This window comes from Cloeon dipterum, chromosome 1 (assembly GCF_949628265.1).
Source record: "Cloeon dipterum chromosome 1, ieCloDipt1.1, whole genome shotgun sequence".
Classification (NCBI taxonomy): Eukaryota; Metazoa; Arthropoda; class Insecta; order Ephemeroptera; family Baetidae; genus Cloeon; species Cloeon dipterum.
This window is the reverse complement of record NC_088786.1, coordinates 13,296,977-13,316,124: the sequence shown is the minus strand read 5'-3', so window position 1 is coordinate 13,316,124 and position 19,148 is coordinate 13,296,977. Positions and strand designations below refer to the sequence as shown.

General features: G+C 42.4%; 1 protein-coding gene and 1 long non-coding RNA gene across 7 annotated transcripts in view; one reads left to right on the top strand and one right to left on the bottom strand.

Annotated features, from left to right (window-relative positions):
* TfAP-2 (transcription factor AP-2) overlaps positions 1-19,148 on the bottom strand; it is a 164,489-nt gene that overhangs the window by 33,731 nt on the left and 111,610 nt on the right. For 5 of the 6 annotated variants that reach the window (XM_065476003.1, XM_065476005.1, XM_065476004.1 and 2 more), the window contains one exon: positions 8,689-8,985. In XM_065476003.1, coding sequence (XP_065332075.1) covers positions 8,689-8,985 — 297 coding nt within the window. Of the gene's footprint in view, positions 1-8,688; positions 8,986-11,016; positions 11,371-19,148 lie in introns of those variants that run through there. The other variant, XM_065476006.1, reaches the window with a different exon arrangement.
* On the top strand, positions 147-15,217 carry LOC135934340 (uncharacterized). The gene is made up of 2 exons (XR_010574107.1): positions 147-317; positions 14,806-15,217. It is a non-coding gene; the product is annotated as an uncharacterized LOC135934340 (long non-coding RNA).

The window sequence follows — 19,148 nt, the reverse complement described above, 5'->3', positions numbered from 1 at the left end:
TGCTCGGTGCGATTATTATTGCGATTTGATTGCGGCTCTCAGCGAACGTGCAATAAAGCTGCGTGTGTGCACTCGCAGAGATAATGTCAGGCCGGCTTTACGTGCACATCTCTGTCTCTCTTTCTCTCTCTTCGCTGTGAGTTAAAAATAAATGGTGTGCATCTCGTCACATAGTGAAGATGCTGCGTGCAGGTGACACACTCGAGCGACACGTCCCATGCCGAGAGTGCAAACTGCACTTTTAGAAGAGAAGACGGATGGATGAGCAGCGAGCAAGCGACCGTGCCGGGGTCACGGCCGCGGCCGCACTCCGTGAGGTGAATTTATGCATCTCATTTGAGGCCAAATTGCTGTCCGTGCAAGCTAACTGCCACCGCGTCCGAGTTAATCAACTCTCGCTTGAAAAATTGTCCATTGGCTTCTTTCAAGTGCTGTTTGTTCATAATTCAAACGCTTGATGACCAGGTGAGCATTATTATTGCCAAGTGGAATCGGACAATTAATTAGCATCAATTAGAAGCGTTAACTAATAGAAACAGCTATTCAGCGAGCTTCTAGACGAGCATATTGAAAACTTCAAATGTTAAATGCAGTAGGGAGCTAGTTGTGTCAACCAAATGCGGTGGATAGCGCCTGGTTATCGAAAAGTATGCAACTGGCACAGCGTGCGTGCTGAAAGTGGAGCATATTTCAATAGCGGAGGGTGCTGGTGTATGTAGGTAGTGCGTAAAACGTGTCTCATCATCTTGAATGCGCGGAATGTCCCGTTGTCATCCGACGATAAGGGCAACGCGACGTAGTTTCGCAGGGGGAATGCACAGCGCAAAGCTGGCTGGCTCTCAAATACACATTTCATATTTTCGATTGAAAATCTTGATCCCCTTTCAGCTCACCACCCCAGCCAGCCATCCATCCTCCCTCTGTGCCTCGCTCGCTCATCTCATCAGACGGCTGGAATGCTCCTCGCCGCTCTAAGATCATCATCAGCCATGTAAAGTTTGCCAGTTACTCCAAAAAGTTCTGCGTCTTATATGGATGGAGAGAGTTCTCTCCTTGGAATGCAGTCTGTTGCTGTAAGAAGGAATATCAAGCGAGCGAGCGAGCAAGCGAACGAGGCTGGCTCGCAACCCTGCGCCGGATTGTTAACATTTATCCGCCAACAACCCTTTATTGCTCGCCTGGTGGCGGCACGAGAGCCGCATTTTTCGAGCAAAAAACGAGACGAAATTTCAACAGGGTTTGTTGAAAAGTTTGGTGTAGCACACGGCAACCATTCAGACTGATGACTTGTTTTTGTCAGTAATAGCTTAAGACGGGGAGGGCTCAAATTTCATAATGCCACAGTGTTTCATTCATCCATTTTAAGCAAAATCTACTCTCAATAATAATATCTTAACTTCCATCAGAAAAAAACAATATTTGTACTGATAGTATCCTAAGCCATAAGAAAAAGTCATGAGCAGTATGTAGATAAATAAAATAGCACAGAGCTTCTCTAAAAAGGACGTTAAATGCAATTTGCTCTCCTCGATTTTTACGGTGTACGAGTTGCTTATCTGCTGCTGTCCGGCCATCTGCAGGGTGTGGTTCATCACTACGGCTATCAGCTCATCTGCACGGCGATCCGTCACTTTTCTTTCCCTCTCTCATTGTTGTGATCGGCAATTATTGTTACATTCCTGTGGCAGGTAACGAGACAATGGGCTGCGTGGCGCGCGTGTACCAAAAGCAGATAAAGCAAGCAGTAATGAAGAGTGTGTATACGTAACGGCACACATGCTTTATTTTCTCGCACCTTTCACGCCGAATTGCGGCCAATTAGGGACGCCACTCGGACGGATTTTCAATTTCCCGCAAGAACAAAGGCCGGTTGGACACGCCGGACTTCTGAAATGCACAGATCGGCCCATCGAGATTGCAATTTGCTCGATCCGGCGCGACGAGGCAGCCGCAGCAGCACTTTTGATCAGCCGGCGATACACCGGCCCTAGTCAAGACAAGACGTCTTCACGTTTATCCATCAAATAGGCTCCAATTGCTGACGCGGCTCGACCAGCTGTGAGATTTATTTGTGAATTATTATTCATGAACTGCTCAACATCATCCCTTTTACGGAAAAGGGAAGCGGTGGCTATTTTGGAAAGCAGATCGATTGGCCTACAAGAGCAATATATGCGCCAGAAAAGTCAAGGGACAGTGTAAAATATGGGTTCGGTTTCGTGAATTGAGATAGCGATAAAACTGCACACCTGAGAGGTAAATTAAAGCCGTGCCGACTAGGGATCCCCTTGCTAGATATAAAAGTCATAGGGGACGAGAATAAATCTCGGATAGCACACAAGTTAAGGAGGAAATGTTGCAACAAGCAACAGATTAAAGTTGTTTCTTTCTGAAGAGAAAACGAGCGAACCTTTCGCATCAGATTGGCGTAGGAAGGCACACATAGCGGCTACTTTTCGTATAAATAAACGCGTCTGTACGTGCCATCCATAATTTATCGACTGCAGGCTAATCAGCAGCGAGGCTGGAAAGAGTTGCAGAGGGTGATTCACTGTACACATACGGTGAAATCAATCGGATCGAGGTCGAAAACCGTGTGGCAGGGCCCTTTCAGTGCGCGACAAATTGCGTTTTGATGTTTCACTACACACACGCGTATACTTAAGCATGCATGCGTTAGCGCGTCAAATAAATGGGCTGCGATGCCGCCGATTGATTGATGTTTCAATTAATAATGAACCCGGATCTCTAATTTCGAGCGAGCGCGCAGCTCGGTTGCAGCAGGCCGACTCGAGTATCTGCACTTTTCATCGGCTTTTCATATATATACGAATGTGTAGCGGAGTGCCGGCCGCGCACAGGAGAGAGAGAGAGAGAGAGAGAGAGAGAGAGAGAGAGAGAGAGAGAGAGAGAGAGAGAGATGCGTTTCTGCCTTTGTGCACGTTGGCAGCCGAGAGAGCAGCCCAAGATGGGTGAGATACAGTCATAACATTTTTAATGAGAGACATGACGGCAACAAGTCGCATCGCCGCCTGACCTTTTTTGCCCATTATGCATGCAGACGAGCGGCTAGCCTTCTTCAAGACTTTGGGAGCAGAGACATGCTCCAGTTGACGAAATTTCTATTCAGTTTTCAACGTTTTAAAAGGCATATTTATAAATATTTGCAAATTTTAAATGGATAAGAACCAATTTGTTTGATTTAATAAACTGTTAAAGGAACAAAATAAGTGGGACGTCTCAATCTGTTCAATTTGGTGCATTTCCTTCTGAGGGTGCAAGGCAAAACACACATATTTTTTAATTCTAAAAATGTTTCTCATTCTTTAAAATATTTTCTGTCAAATGACTCTTCCCGAACAAAGAAATTCTGCCATGTACCTAAATTTAAAAATTCCAACTCAGTTGTCACTCTGATATCAGATAACGAGTTGCCTTATATAAACGAGGAACTGACAATATTCTCTCAGTAGCACATAGTTGTATTATCATTGTTCATAGAAACATTGAAAGAGTTCCATGGCTCGCTGACAATTTATGTGTATTTGCGCAATTCCGAACACGGCATTGTCTTCGCGCTCATTTATCATCCTCCGGTTGTTCAAATGCCCTCGCTTGTTTATATATTTATTTATTTATTTATTTTGCATTTATCAGGTTCGCATCAGCAGAAATGTCGTCTGCCGCGCTGAGCCAGCAGCAAACAAAGGCAGCAATATTATATTGATAAAATATTTCGACTCCTGAGGATAATGCAGAAGCAGCTTCTTCTTTCTCTCTCGCGCGCTCGCGCATCAAACGAAACCAGCCCGTTGGCTCGCATTGTTAAGGCACTCTCAGGAGTGTCAAAGCAATGAGAGGTATTTGAGCAGTTCGGAGATCTAATACTGGCTACCCAATGTCAGAAATGGCAAAAAGTGGTTAGTTTAGTGACTCGAATTGCTCAAATTGCTCAACGGGCTGGGAGGCGCACCGGCGCCGACTCGCTACTTGCTGGTTTGCACCTTTCCAGCATGCGTGATTTGGCTTCACGGGACAAATGTCTAGCGTTTCAATGCAGTCCTCGGTGCGGAGGCAAGTGGCCCTTGAGTGAGCTGGGTCCCTGTGCGGCCTGGTGCGCCCATGTTATCCGTTCGCGGTGTTATTGGGACCCAGGTTTCAGCATTCGTGCTAGTGCAGTGCGCGCCCTTCCCGGTCCTCCGGTCCTCGGACAGGGATAAAAAGAGCAAAAAAAAAAAAAAAAAAATTAAATGCAATCTGATCGGCTGGAATTTATCATTATGCATTATTTAGTGCGGATTTATCTCGCAGGGACGATCTCTCGCATTCCCGTGTCCAGGCTGCTGTGTTAAAAATCAACGACACTCGCGTTCGTTGACCTTGGCGCTGAATATAAAAGAGTATAGAAGTTGGTTAATTCGATCGAGTGCCGGCGTCAATTAACAAGAAGTTGCGCCGCTTTTTTCCCCCGGCGTGAGTGTGTGCGGATTAAGAAATGACGCGCTGATTCAATTAACCGACCGGTACGTGTGCAAGTGCAAACAACAATTATCTTGTTTGGTAAAATGGAGATTAATAACTGCATCCCAACAGCGGCGGCATGGCGAGAGCAGCCCGTTTAATTAAAATCTTGAGTGGAAACGCGCCAAGTTAGTTAATCCGCCGCTCGCCGAGTGTAATTATGGAATCGAGGCTAATTATTCAGGAATGCCTTTTTTCGACCGTAAATGGCGTTTTTTGGTTCTTTGTTCTCGCATTATTCCGAAACAACCAGAGATTTGTTGCAATTACAGACAGATTTAAAGACTGCAGGAGCCATTCCTTCCCAACAAATCTGTCCAAGCTCGTTTTGGTAGAGAGCAATAAATTTGATATCATCGACGGAAAAACTTGAAAATTTCTAAGAAGGCTGTTCCCATAAAGAGCTCATGAAATCGGGGTTGGGTTTGACAAGGTAAATCAACTAATTTTTAAAAAGGTAAACACTGTTCCAGCGTTTAAAAGATGGTCAGAATCTACTGTCCATTTAATTTTAATTTACTAAAAAGGAACAACGATCAGTTTACTTGTCCAAAAAATCTATTCTCTCGTGTTAGGACTATGCATTTGTGTCTTTCCTTGAAGAATAAATAGATATTATATATATTAAATTAGAAAACGAAGACTGCATGAGCGAGTTGTTGGCGTGTGGAATTGTTGGGCGGGCGTGGTTCTGTTCGGCAGCAATCGCGGAGCCACCATCGCCCCGGCGTCGCATGTTTATTGCAGCTTATTTGCATTTACATTTGCATCTCGGTTTCGATAGTGTCCATCTTAATTGCCGTGCGTGTAAGCGACGTTTTGCAAATTATCTAGATTGGCCGGCTCGCTCACGCTGTCTGCTGGATGAATAATTGCGCGCACGCATTACAATACCAACATGTTGACGAGCAGTGTGCACACGGTGCACACGCGTGGAAGAGACGGCGAGAGAAGGAAATAAAGGCGCGGACACATTTTGTAATTTAAATCAATTTCTCCGCCAATTCAATTGAATTTCATGCGCACACACAATATCGAACCGTTTATAATTTAATTTCCTTTCTCGGCCGCGAATTTCCATAAAATTAGCGGCGCCGAGAACGTGTTTTGCGCGACACGGTGAATCTGATCCGGCGTGCATGTAAAAAGTTTGGAATTAATTGCACCTGCTGCTCGTGTGAAAATTCTCAGCCAGCAGGTCAATTAGCATAGCCGCCATAAGAGTGCTAAACGGGCATTTTTCTCTGTCGCCCATCGCACAGTTTACACTCACACTCGAGACCATTTTTGTTTTATAACGGAGGCTGGGTGCTGCTGAACGCGGAGAAAGGTGCGTGGGAAAATTCGTGATCTCGCATCTCCACCGCAGTGGGTCGCAACTCTCAAATCATTTACTGTCACCTGCTGCGAGAGAAAAATTATTCAAATTCGGCGCGGCCTTGCCTTCGGCTGAGCCAGTCGCGCGTATTAACATATCGGCTTTTTGCGATATGTGTCGCGTAACATTCTTTTGTCTCGCCCACGAGCATCAATATATTTTCGGAACGACCCAGGTGCTGTCAGGGCGAATCCTCTGCAAAATGCAACCGGTTTTCACGTTTGAAGATACCTCAAAAGTCCACAAACATTTTTAAATCAAGCTCAACTGACTGGAGCAAAAATAAATCAAGTGAGATTTAGCAGTGCCATATTTTGTCCACATCTTCTCTCATAATTAAGCTTACTCAATTATTTAATCTAGATTAAGGATGGGATAATTCTGTATGAACTGTGGTTTATTTTGCTTCTTTAAAATTTAAAAACCCACAAATAAAAACAATTTCTGCAGTTAAAAAGATCTTTTTCTTGATGGAAAATTTCAGCAGGCATTTGTTGTGACTTGTAAGGTCAACGGACCACTGGATCATTCCCACTTTTAGCAAAAGCTTGCTCTAAATAACATTTGCCTATATGATATACTTTATCTGTAAATTTTCAACTTAAGCAGCAACAGAATCTGCCCACTTAAATCTTTCATATTCGAAATACTTTCAAGCAACGAAAATTTCTCCATTGAGTCTAATGATTTCATTACTATCAATTTTATCTCGAATCTAGAGTCACGGCACAGAAGCTGCTATCTGAAGCTGCCAATTTCCTTGTCACTATGTATGCTGCTATATGACAGAGGGAAATCCCCCTTAGTGATAAAATCTGGCTCTGATTGCAAGTAAATGCATCTCACTCACATCTCTCCCGGGGAAAAGAAAGAACACGCCTGAGATTTGCACTCTTAATGAACAACAACTGGCACACACACATTCGAAATGAATAATGGCTTGAACGGCGAAAGAGGATCTACTAGTCTCTTTCACCCACCTGCGATGCACCGACCAAGCTCGCGTGTTATTGGGCCAAATCGCGATAGGGGATCACCGCTGCCAAGTACAAAAAGAAACTGCTCCATTAATAATTACGCGTGTGTACCGCTCGCTGGGCGAAAAACCATCGCTCTGACAGCGCCGAAGAATTTTCTCCTGCACGGTGACATCACTAGGCTCAAGACGAAAATCTCGACAGGTGCGCGCTTGATAGCAGGCAGACGAGGCGTTTTTGCACACTTCAATACTTATATGAAAATAATAATAATGCAGGAGAAGAACTGGTTCGCGTCCGAGGCAAAAAGTCTTAAGTAAGCGAGATGCCACCCAGTGGAAAGCGTTGGCCCGTGTAATTGAATGATATTATGCAAATAGGCGATTATTCTGAAATTATGTCCTCGCAATTTGCATACGCTCGCCACTGTTCACACTTTTGGCCCGCCAATTTAAAGTTGTCGTGTAGAAGAGTGTGAAAAAATCTGTCTTTGAGTAGCGGCCTCTTACAAGAGCCAGTTTGATATCAAGGGCAAAAAAGGATAAGCCATTTTTAAAGGAATTCAATTAGCGCATTTCCATGTCGTCAGCAAGAATTTACTTCGTCCATTAAACCTACAAGCAGTAACAATTACTTCGCGGCAGTGGTTTCCAACATTAGAAATTTGATGAACAATATTTCGCCGTCGTCGAGTGAACAGAAAATTAAAGCAATTTCAGGTTAAAGGAAGCAACCAGTCCGCTTCTCGAAGGGAAAGTCGCGCTGCTTTGATTGAATTTACCACACACTTTGACGGAAATTAATTTCAATACGGCGTGTGTGTACCCGCGGACAAAGAGATTGTTATCGCGAGCAGATTTCTACCACAGATATAGATGGATGGATAGATTCGTTTCTTGTCATACGCGCTGCAAACACCGGTTAATCACCAAGCACCGTGATTGCGTAGATACGCGAGCATAGATACAGCTGTATCACTCGGCGAGATCTGCCTATCCATCTTACTCAATTGGCAATCAAATTTACATCAAAGTATGGAAGCGCTCGCTGTTATCGCGGCCGAGTCAATGTAATTAAACGATCTGCACTTGGAATCGCAATTGAAATGCAGCTGGGTGGGTCATTTTCGTGCTGCGCCTCATTAAATTGAGACCCTGCTCGTGTATGCAACCGGCGCTGTAAAATAATTAAAAGAGAAGCAGCAGAAAATGATTATATTTTCCATCACAAAAGACCTTGGCTGTTGCCAATCGTACCACTGCAGATTTATTCATTCGAAAACAAGGCGGAAAATATAATCATCTCGTCCTGTTCGATTTCTCTTCTGTTGAGGCGAAATTATTTCCTGCCTCCGCAATTAATTACTCCAAACTGCCGTGCGATTGTGAATTTTAACAAGCTTGCGATATTTCGATTAGCACGAAAACCACTGAGAAGTGTTGTTCTTTTTTCTAGATTAATTTGTTTAGGCTCCAACCAGTGCGGAGATAACAGAAGCGGTAGATTAGCAATTTAAGTGACTAGCTAAAACTGACAGTGTTCTTAACTTAAGGCAAACATAGACATTGATCACTAATTATTTAAAAATAAAAATAAAAACACGACGGTAAAAGAATGAAATATTTAATGACAGTATTGAATTTGAACTGTAGCAGTTTTATTATTTAAAATTGGAAGTGCTTTCAAGAAAATACCCTGCATACCAGCCGGATTTAGTAAAGTTCTATGATTTTGTAATTCATTGAATCATTAATTTTCAAGGAGGCTGTTCGTCAGCTAATTTAAAATTGTGAATTTGAAATTTGTACTCACCACGTGAAGTGATTCTGCATCAGATCTGCGGAGGACATCGTGGGTGCGCTGCCCGAGCTGGTGTGTCTGATAGTGCGACTGGTGCAGCGAGTTGAGCTGAGAGTACGGGTCGGGGTTGAGGTGTCCGGTGTGGAACTCAAGCTGCTGCTGCGGCGCGAACGGCGGCGGGAAGTAAGGCGGCTGGAAGTCCGCTGTCGACGTGGTCATCCGCGGAGTCGTCGTGAAAGGCGGCGTCGCGCTAGCGGTGCCGATTGAAGCGATGGAGCCCAGGCCGCCAGAGTGGCCTGTCACGCGCTCCTGAAACACAAAAAATACACGCGACGTTAGGGATGCGTTGAGGTCGCTCTTAAATTTTCATTAAAAGCAGAATGAGAAATTTATCTTGGGCCAAACGTCTGCGTTTTAGTAGAAGATTGATGAAGAAATTTCACATTCATCTGACAGTTTGCACTTTTACCTAGCATAATTTTGCTCCACCACCAGGAAAAAAAGAATAAGGTTTTGAGCAGAAACTGAGCGGTGACTTTCGTGCAATTCAATTAAAATTACATGCATTTTTTGCCAACTAAGGCATTTCGTTAAATGTTTTCTCTAAAATTTTAGCGCAGGAGCAGGAAAGACAGCTCTATCTTCTAGGAATTTCTCGCTGCGGTGCAATTTCGCGGGAGACAACTCTTCATAAAATCCTGTTTTGAATAAACCATATAAAGACTACTTTCATTCCGAAGGCATGGAATTTCGGCCGTGGCTTTTACGACGCACTGCCTTCCATTTTTCACTTGCTCGAATGGTCGAAATCATAAAGCCTTATTATGACGAGAAACACACACAAAAGCCGAAGGAATCCGCTCGCGAAATTAATTCGCCATTATGTGCGACGAGCACAATAGGAGCTGGAATATTTTCATGGCGAGTGCCCGCTCACTAACTACGCTCTAAAATTAATTTTCCCGGCGAATCCTTAAATGGCCGCGCCGTTGATATTTTCATTTGGCATTCTAAATAGACCACACACGCTCGTCATCTTTTAATGCGCACGTGCATATTTTAATTAGAAAAGAGAGAAGTTCGGTTCGGCGCACAATGGTACAAGTGGAAAACGACGTTATGGCTCATTGTTTTGCGACGTGTTAATCATATTTTCTGAATAATTCGCCTCCAGAAATTGCGAGAACATGGGAGGGTCTCTGCACTCTGATTGTGACAAATTAACCGAGTCATTGTTTCACTACCCCTGATTTTAAATTCGCTAACAATCAGAAATGCAAATCAACGCAAAGAGACAATGCTCGAGAGCTTCAGTTTATTTTATCTTGTGCTGTAAAATCCAATGTCCAGGCTAATATACAGCTCTAAACTACATTTTTAGATTCTTGCGGCTTTTCGAGGAAAACAATTCTTTGCCTGTGTGATTACACCAATAAAGAGTCTCTTAATTTCATTGACATTTTATAGCCTGCTATGACGAAAACTATCTTCTATGCAGTAAATGTCATTTTAAATTGTGCTTGCTGCAACCATTAAATGTTCTTTTTCCTCATTCCCCGAGTCCGAAATTGGGCAAAAGCCGAGCAAACTGATGCGCCGTAATCTCGGGGCCGGGGTCAACAGCAGAAAACGAGGGGCGTTGCCCACCCGATCAAGTGGCCTCTGGCGACCGGAATAATCCCACTTATACTTAGGCCCATATAACGCCAATTAGCATAAAATTATCGCATCTCTCGCACGGCGAAATTAAAAATTCCAGCGCGGCTTTAATGCGCTTTTAATCGCAGCGCGCAGGGAGAAATTCCTTTTAAGTAATATAATCGCCGGTGCGAGAGAATTAACATTCTCGGCGTGAATGTAATTGACTGGTCACTTTATATTTATTGGATTGTAATGACGAGATTGTGTGACTCATTGAGCCAGAGTGTAGCTAGCTGGCCGACCCAAGCAAGTAGCCGCACTTTGCAACAAACGTGAATAAATAACACCATCGACGCAGGCTGCTTCAAGCGTTCATGTCACCAGCAACTAACTGCCGGAGTGTTTGTTTACTAGCTTTCTACACTTGATGTTGTTTTCGAGCTTTTCGTGGGAGTGAATCAAGTGATTACTTTCAGAACTTGCCTAGACATAGAATAGTAAATTTTGAAATGTTTACTGATAAATTGCATGAGCTGAGAAAAGCATATTTTGTTCACTCTTGTGTTTTGTTACAAAAAGGAAAATAAATAACACGTTAAGAGGCCATAAAATTTGCTAAATAAATATAGTTTTAAATATTGTAATATTTCTAAATGCTGGATTATAAATGAAATTTTACGGAAATAAGCACCCTCTCACCTCCATGGCAGTTGACATAGTGTAGCACAGCGCCAGATTTGCGGAAAGTTAGCCACACACTTGATTGCTGGAGAAATAATTGCCACGAGATTGGTACGTATTGAAATTCTCAATAAGCGAGTTCACGGACACATGTCGCGCGGTCGGCGGCGGTAGTGATGGCAACTCGGGACAGCGGCGGCATCGGTCGCACCGCACTGCTCACACGCAAGAGGAAGGAGCACAGAATTCGCGGTTTGCACTGCACTGACCGAAAAAAGTCCCGCGAGCGAACAGCTGATTCGGACAGCGAGCTAGCGAGCCGGCGAGAGATGCGTCTGTGATCGTGGTGCGGTCGTTTAACTACTGAATGAACAGGGATTTTTACAATAAGCAGGATTTGTAGTGTAGAGTAGGAGTATAATATTAAATATAGAAGTGGGGAGAGGCGAGCGCTAGTAAGTGGCCGATCCCCGAGTTCCCTGAAGCAAAATCCGACCAAACACACCGCGCCTCTTGCTTGTGCTTTTGAAAAAGACTGGCGCTGCCGCTCATGCCAAAGTATATAGAGAGCTGCAACTGTACATACATAGTGGAGGACCCCATGTACTCTCCGCTCGCTCAGGGGCACATATTTTGTGTGCGCTAACTTTTCCTTGCGCGCGAATTTCCCCCCGCGGTCGTCCTGCACGAAAGGTTATCGCCTAACAATCTTTTGCGCGCAAATTGTGTGTGTAAGAGGGGTGAAAGGGTGTTTTTCACTAACTATCATTCGCGAAAAATCTGACAGGAAGCTAGGATTGAAATCAAATTGGTATTTAACCTTTTAACGCATTAAAGCATTAATTTATTTGTTTTTATAGGTATTTTATCAAATAATTTTAATTTAATAATTGAGCAGATTATATTAACAATTCAAAGAAATGATTTTTGCGTAATTTTCATTAGTTTGTAGTTTGCAGACTGATCTGCATCATCTCTGATATAAAAAATCCTAATTGCGCTACTTAGCATTTATTTCAAATTTTATATCGGAAGATATTTTCAAAGCATTTATTACTGGAATTATCAGTTTCGTTTATACATTTAATTACAAGAGTTCCAGTTTCTATTTCATAGATGTAATTTTTGATAATCACTGCCACAAAATAAAGGTTTACCAAAATTCAGGGCAATGAAATTTGAACAAAAGCCTATAAACGCCGTCCGTGATCAAAAGAACAAAAGGCATTGTGCGGTAGATAATTAAAAACCGCGCATTCTTTAGCGCGCTTTGATCTTCCAGCTCATTTTTCTCGCCACGAACCGATGAAAAAGCAATAAACTCGTTTTTCATGCAATCGACCACGTGGATAATTAGGTTCAGAGTGACGTGAGGCGTCGAGTGGTGACGCGTTAGTTGTCTTTGCAGTGAATTAATTTCGAATTTTACGACTCTCGCCGCGGATCAGCGCAGAGGAAAATTGAAACGGCCAGGAACGAGCGAGACAAATTACAATATATGTGTACCGTCCGGCTGATTGATATACTCTGTGAAATCATTAAATATGCACATAAATAAGACGTGCATATTTTATCCGAGTGTGTGATTTTTGCGTCGTAAATTAATTCAAAATTACTTTTACAACGTAATAATTGCCGCTCGCGCACAGAGAACGGGATAAATTCAGCGGTGAAAAAAAGGGAGAGAGAGAAGAATACCCCGATAAACAAGCGAATATGTAGCATAATAATCATTCGAGCCGACGAGCGGCAGGATTTTACGATAAACGCGGCAAATGATAATTGAAGTATGCACACGTCGCGCGGCGGGATTAGTGTGCAAAGAAGTGGAAAGCAATCACTCGGTCAGCCTGCGCAATAAATGAGGCGAAGGCGTAATAAATATCTATCTCGAAGTGTTATTCTCTTCGCTGCGGATGATCTAATTCCTTTTACACACGACGGCTGTCTTTTTTCACCAACAAATAACAATAAATAATTCGCTAATAGAAGGGATCAAGGTGGGTGGCGCAAAGATCGCTGCCTCTTAGATTTTTCTTGCGCACAACACACAGGCCTTCTCTTCGCCATTTGCAAATCCATCAATAATTACTCTACCGTTTCTGCGAGCTGCTGCACATACATAAATAAATAGATATAAAAGAAGGCGAGCGACCCGCGAGTGCACCGCCTAAGGACACAATTCGCCGAGATTCGCTTGTCAACATTTTTCATTATTAGAGAGCGTGTTTATAGGAAAGGGGAGCTAACTGCGGCTCACTCGCTCGCTCACGAGAGTGAGAAAATTTTATATATTTTATTGGTGCACTAGTGAGTGAAATAACGCGAGAGAACAGCAGTCGAGGCAATTAGCGGTTAAATATTGTTATTATTCTAATCCCAGCCTTGTCACAACACTTACAAGGTGTGTTGAGTAAATCCATTCTAATTAATTTGACTCACTTTGCGTTATTTTTTCATCACGATGCACTTCTAGGATAAGCTTTCGAGCTGCACACATCTGAATTATGGCACACGTGTGTGTTTGAAAATTCGCTTGAGGTGACTTTTGATCTGCAGTCGATCCGATCCCTTCTAACTTTATATATATATATAAAATAAATATATTATTGTAGATTTTTAATTAATCGCGTTGCTGAGCTTAGGATTGTGTGTTTCAGTTTAATTTTCTGGGCATTTTATTTTTTAATATTGATTTGTTTTGTATGTTGTTCATGATTAAAAGTGGAATATTATCATTGAAAAGTATACGAATGAAGACAAAAAGGATTTATCAGAGATGTTATTGAAAAAATTATAGGTACTCGTGCTTCAATTTTGCTCAATTATAAGTGGCCATGGGTGCTCATTTTTTTGCCCACTATTTTCTTGCCATTTCACGGACCCTTTTCTAATCCTTCCTAAGTGCAATTGTCGCAGGAGAGTGAGAGTCACTCGCGAACATCTGTCCCCCAGCCCCGTTCGCGAAAATTTACACACAATAAGAAGGAAAATTCAAATCTGTCGGTCGGATGCATGTGTCTTTTTGTGCGGAGCTGATTCCACGTGTGCGCTGCGGCAGGCAAGAAGGCATAAATTATGTTGAGTGCGGTAAGTGCTTAGTTGTGATTTGCATGGTGTGTGCGCCCACTGCGGCCGGCTCTCCCCGGCCGCGGGATAATGATGCAGCAGCATTGCAAGCCTGCCTACCTGGCCACTTGCTCTGTGTGTGTAGTATTTCCATGAACACGCGGCCAACAATGGGCGCCTAGGATATAAGGCGGTTTGTGCGTCGTCACCAACATTTCCATTTTTCCTCGCTCGGCACGCATTCTTCGCGCCGAGTGGGCTGCGAGAGAGATTAATTTTGCTAGTCTAGACTCTCGCTGCGCTTGCCATTTTATTATCCGCGCACCAGCACGCGATTTGCGGCTGCGTAATTACAATAATCACAATAATGCTAATCTCATGCATGTTTAAAAAGTAGCTGTGCTTGCAATAATAAAAACGTAAGCAGCAGCAGCTGCCAAGGAGAAATTAAACTGCTGCTGCCTGCCAACTGCATTCCGTGTGTGCGAATTAACAAGCAATTTGTGCCAGCGAGCAATTTCATTTTGGTTCAATTGCCGCTATTAGTAAGTGTGAATTTTCATTTATGAGATTACATTTACTCGCGGAAAAATGGTTTTAATACAAGATTCTCGGTACGGGCGTTTATCTTTCACAAGAAATTGATTTCTAGATTAATCTCTGACGTCATCAATTGTGTTTTATACTTTTGAATTGAATGATAAATTTACAATTTAAAACTGAGAATTAATGTTGCAGCTCGTGAAAGACCATGGGAGTGCATCAGACACCAGCTGGCGGAAATGGAAGCACACTAAAGTGATCCTCTCGAGAGCTAAAAGCGAGGCCGACGACACTCTCGATATCTTTTCGCGCCGCCGTTGCTGATGCTGCAGAAGAAACAGCATTCGCAGCGAAAATCTCGCGTCGCAATCAGCCTTTTTCTTTCTCTTTCGCTCGCTCTTCGTCCCGATTTATCAAATCCAATAAATATTCACCAAACAACATTTTTCTCGGAAAATGCAGTTCTCTTCCTTTTCGCAATAATAAACGTATATATGTATATCACCACGTTTGTTTGTTTGTTTAGCCAACAGGTGCATGCCATGAACATATCGCGATTCGTGGGCGCCGATAACAACAATAAATCTCGACGTTATTTGCATTAAAAGCGGCCTTTTCATATATATACATCTGCGGGTGTCACAAGACAAGCACATTTCGCTACCGATCGGCAGCTCATTGTTTCTCTCTCGCACAGTGAATTTCAAGTTCCTTGAAATCAGATGCGATAATACATATTTCTATATGCATTGCACTTCCATCTGGAGGTGTGCTTTTACAGAGGCGACCTGATTGTCAGAGGGAAAACGGATTAGAGCAGCCGCGCCGTTGCGATTTTATATTATTTCCCTCTCTACGTGTATAATTCGGTCTGTGTTAGTGCATTTGTTCCAGCGGAATCAGCGAGACTGACACTTGACATGTGTGTATGCAGCGAAATAACAAGCGAGGAGAAAACACACATATGCATGCGGCACAGCATGAAACGCCGGGATTTTGAAAAATGACTTGGCTGCATTGTTAATCATGCATCAGCAATGAAATGAAATCCTATACTTTGAGAGCAGGGCGAGTTATTACGACGCGATTTGCATATTCTCTCGCGTACACACAAGTGCGTCTGCCTGATTGTATTTGTATTTCAACAGATTTAATCTGCTTTGGCTTTTGCATTAAATATTGAAAAATCAGTTCGGTTTATAAGCGCAATCTCAGCTATCATCATGTTACAATCACAAGATAGAAATTGTTTTGCTGCAGTCATAATGATGTGAGCGTTGGAAAATAAGATCGTTTGTTGGAAAAATTGGCGTTGAAACGAAGCAAATCGTGCTTCGCGTATCAGAGTCAATGAAAAGACATCACAAGGTTAGGGGCTGCAACATTTCTAGAAGTTCTGCATCGCGAGATCCAATTTACTTCCTTCCAATAACGGCATTCTATAAATAAATTTAAAAGTATCAACTGTTTTAAAGAGGTTAATTTTTCAACCGTTTTCATTCGTGTTGGAAATAGTGTTTAAAAATCTAAAATGCAGGACTTGAAAATTGAATATGATCGTATTGAAGATCACTTGGTGCAGTTTGGATGCGAGGTGCTAGGAATAATTGTCGCGGATAAAAATCTGACCACTTTGCGAAGTGAGCTTAAAGCCGAGCAGGCTCTCCCAGACTGAGCCGGATTTTTAAATACTAATGTGACAAAGCTAGAAACTCGATTGGAGCGATTTTCATCTGCGTCTATTTTGCAAACACCCATGTAACTGCAGAGTTCAACAACAGGTGCAATTTTTTCTTTCCCAAGCCTATAAATCGTCTAACGCTGGCTCAATTAGTCTCGGCGAGAATATTTGCAGATGCAAATTCGATGCAAATGAAAACGCCGACGAGCAATTTGCTAATTACATAGAGCGATAGAGTGCATGTTTGAATTATAAATCTCGGGGCAGATAATTGCGAGCGCTTTTGCTTGCGAGCATATAATATATTTGATTATAATGGTGATATTTAACACGACATCACATACGAAACATATTTCTCTCTGGAGGAAGGACTCGTTACTCGATGCAGATTAATCCCTGCGCGCGTTCCTATATATGAGCAGTTACGTATGGTATAATAATTGTATTAATATTCATCGAGTGCATAAATTTTCAGCCGGTCGCGCTCGCCGCTGTAATTTAGGTCATTTATGCAGAAAATCGCTCTCTCGCCTCGGCGAAAACACGATTCTAATGTAATTTTTCCCCTGCGAGAGAGCAAATTTTTTCTTGTCCGACAAGTGGTAAAAGAAAATGAGATTTATTTATATATGTGCACGCGGGAATTTGCATCTACAAGGAAAGTCTCTTTTCAGGCCGTGAATAATGTGCGTTGGCCTCCCATGTCGTCTCTTTTACACTTTTTTGTGCCGCAGATAAAAATGTTTGTCCACGCAGATGTAAGAATGCGGTTCTGGAATTGCACTTTTGCAGACCGGATTGGGGGAACAATTTGCAGCAGTCGCAATTGCTGAGATATAAACCAATTAAAATTAATGGTATTTTAACTTGCCGTATTTTTGCAGTTTTAACTTTATTACTGACCATAATCAGCCAGGTTTAAACAAGAATAGATTTTCTTTAAAATTAGATTATAATATTTAGTAGACACCATCGGTGTACAACGTGAAATTTACTAAATTACTTACAAAGTTAATTGAGTTGGAAAACACTTTTTTGGCTTGGAATAACGTATTACTACTATTTTTACAAATGAGCAAATAATAATGATACAGATTAATATAAATTATCTTCATTAAAAATTGGCATTCACCGTTGGCAGAAACATCTAGATGAAAAAATTTGTCTTTATAAGAAAATGATAATCATGGAAGGAGTGTTTTGTGAAAACATGCAGATCTTTACAATGAGGAAGTTCTTATTTGTCATTGTAGGTGTGCTATAAAAATCGGAATGAATATTTTGCTTTTTACACCATGTTTTCCTGTGTTTTCCAAACATTTGCTATACACAGGTGTTCTCGGAAGAGAGAATTAATAATTCTCGAAAATAAAAGTAGTAAATTGTTTAAAATGTAAATTTTGAATTAATATAACAACAAATTATTAGCATTTTCGATTGCCAAGTTCTCAATCCATGAATCAAACAAAGTTCGCACTGCACGGCACAGAATGCAAACCGGTAAGTCTCGCTTGACTGTTGGTCTGCTAAAAGGTACCAATTAGCACGGGGCTTTGGTTGCAAAAAGGAGCAGAGTGAGTAAGTCAGCCAAGCCGGGGAGTAAATCAGCCGCCAGAGGAGCCAATAATAATTCTATCTCGCGCCGCGTGAATGCATCTCACGCTCGGCAGCCGCGATGAAGAGATAATGCAACATATTTTACATTTCTCACAGGACTGTCCGTCCGTCTGGCCGAGCACAGGCGGTAGCAGGAGACTTCTTCTAAATTACTCATTAACAGCAGCTTGTCAATTGCTTCTTTATATGTGTATAGGCGCGTACATTAATTAAGGCTGCGAATTCCAATTTTAAACAACAAATGTTGGCCCCGAGTCACTCTGCGACATGACCAGATAGCGATCTTATCCATTTGCAGCAGCTATAGCAGCGGCGAAAAAGCGGATTGAGTTCCAACTCATGCTAATGGCTTTAAGCTGTAGTAGCTCGCGGATCTCGACACTTTTATTTCCAATTTTATCTCCACCAGCAAATCCTATTCCTCAATATGATCTGCCTCTGCTTCACAAACTGTTTAGAACTAATTGATCAAATTTACCATGAATATTAATTGCTCAGGAAAAAGGATTATCAGTATGCAAAATTTGTAGATAATTTAGTACATACATAATTTGGACAAAGCACCACGTTTAGGAATATAATATTTTCTGTGGTTAAAAATTTGGATTTTGGCAAAATCAACAAATTCAAAATATGCCACAGATGTGTTGGTGGATTTTCCTGCTAAAATGCTGAAACAAAATGCTCCTCTTTAGTGGTAATTGCAGCTGAGTGCTTTAGTGTGTGTGTGTGTGTGTTAAGCGGCAATTTTCACGTGGCCTCGGCTGAAATGAAATAATCACCGGCGTGCAGCGCAGGTGGACTGCTCCATCCCTTTCCTGCTGCTGACGCTGCACACACATATACACATCTCTATCGGAGGAGAGTACTCGCGGTCGGCGCCGAGATGCTAATGTGTGCATTTAAGGCGATTTCCCAAGCAGCACACGGCCGCAACTACTAATCCTGCCTATCCTAACTGGTGCCTAATAAGCCGTCATCATCCTCATCCGATGCTGGCTGGACGGGCAAGGTGCATCATTATTTTCGAAACTCGGCAGCAAACTCAGCACGCCTGCCCACCGCAACTTTCGTGATTCTCTCTTGGCTCAGGCGAAACCGACTCAAGAACGGAAATTCAGGTAAAAAGGGCCGAATGATGGTAAATTCGACAATGTCGTCCCGATATATATATTTTTTTTGCTATTATGCCTTCACAGTACATACCCTAATTTTCACCCTTCATCTGAATTTCCCATTT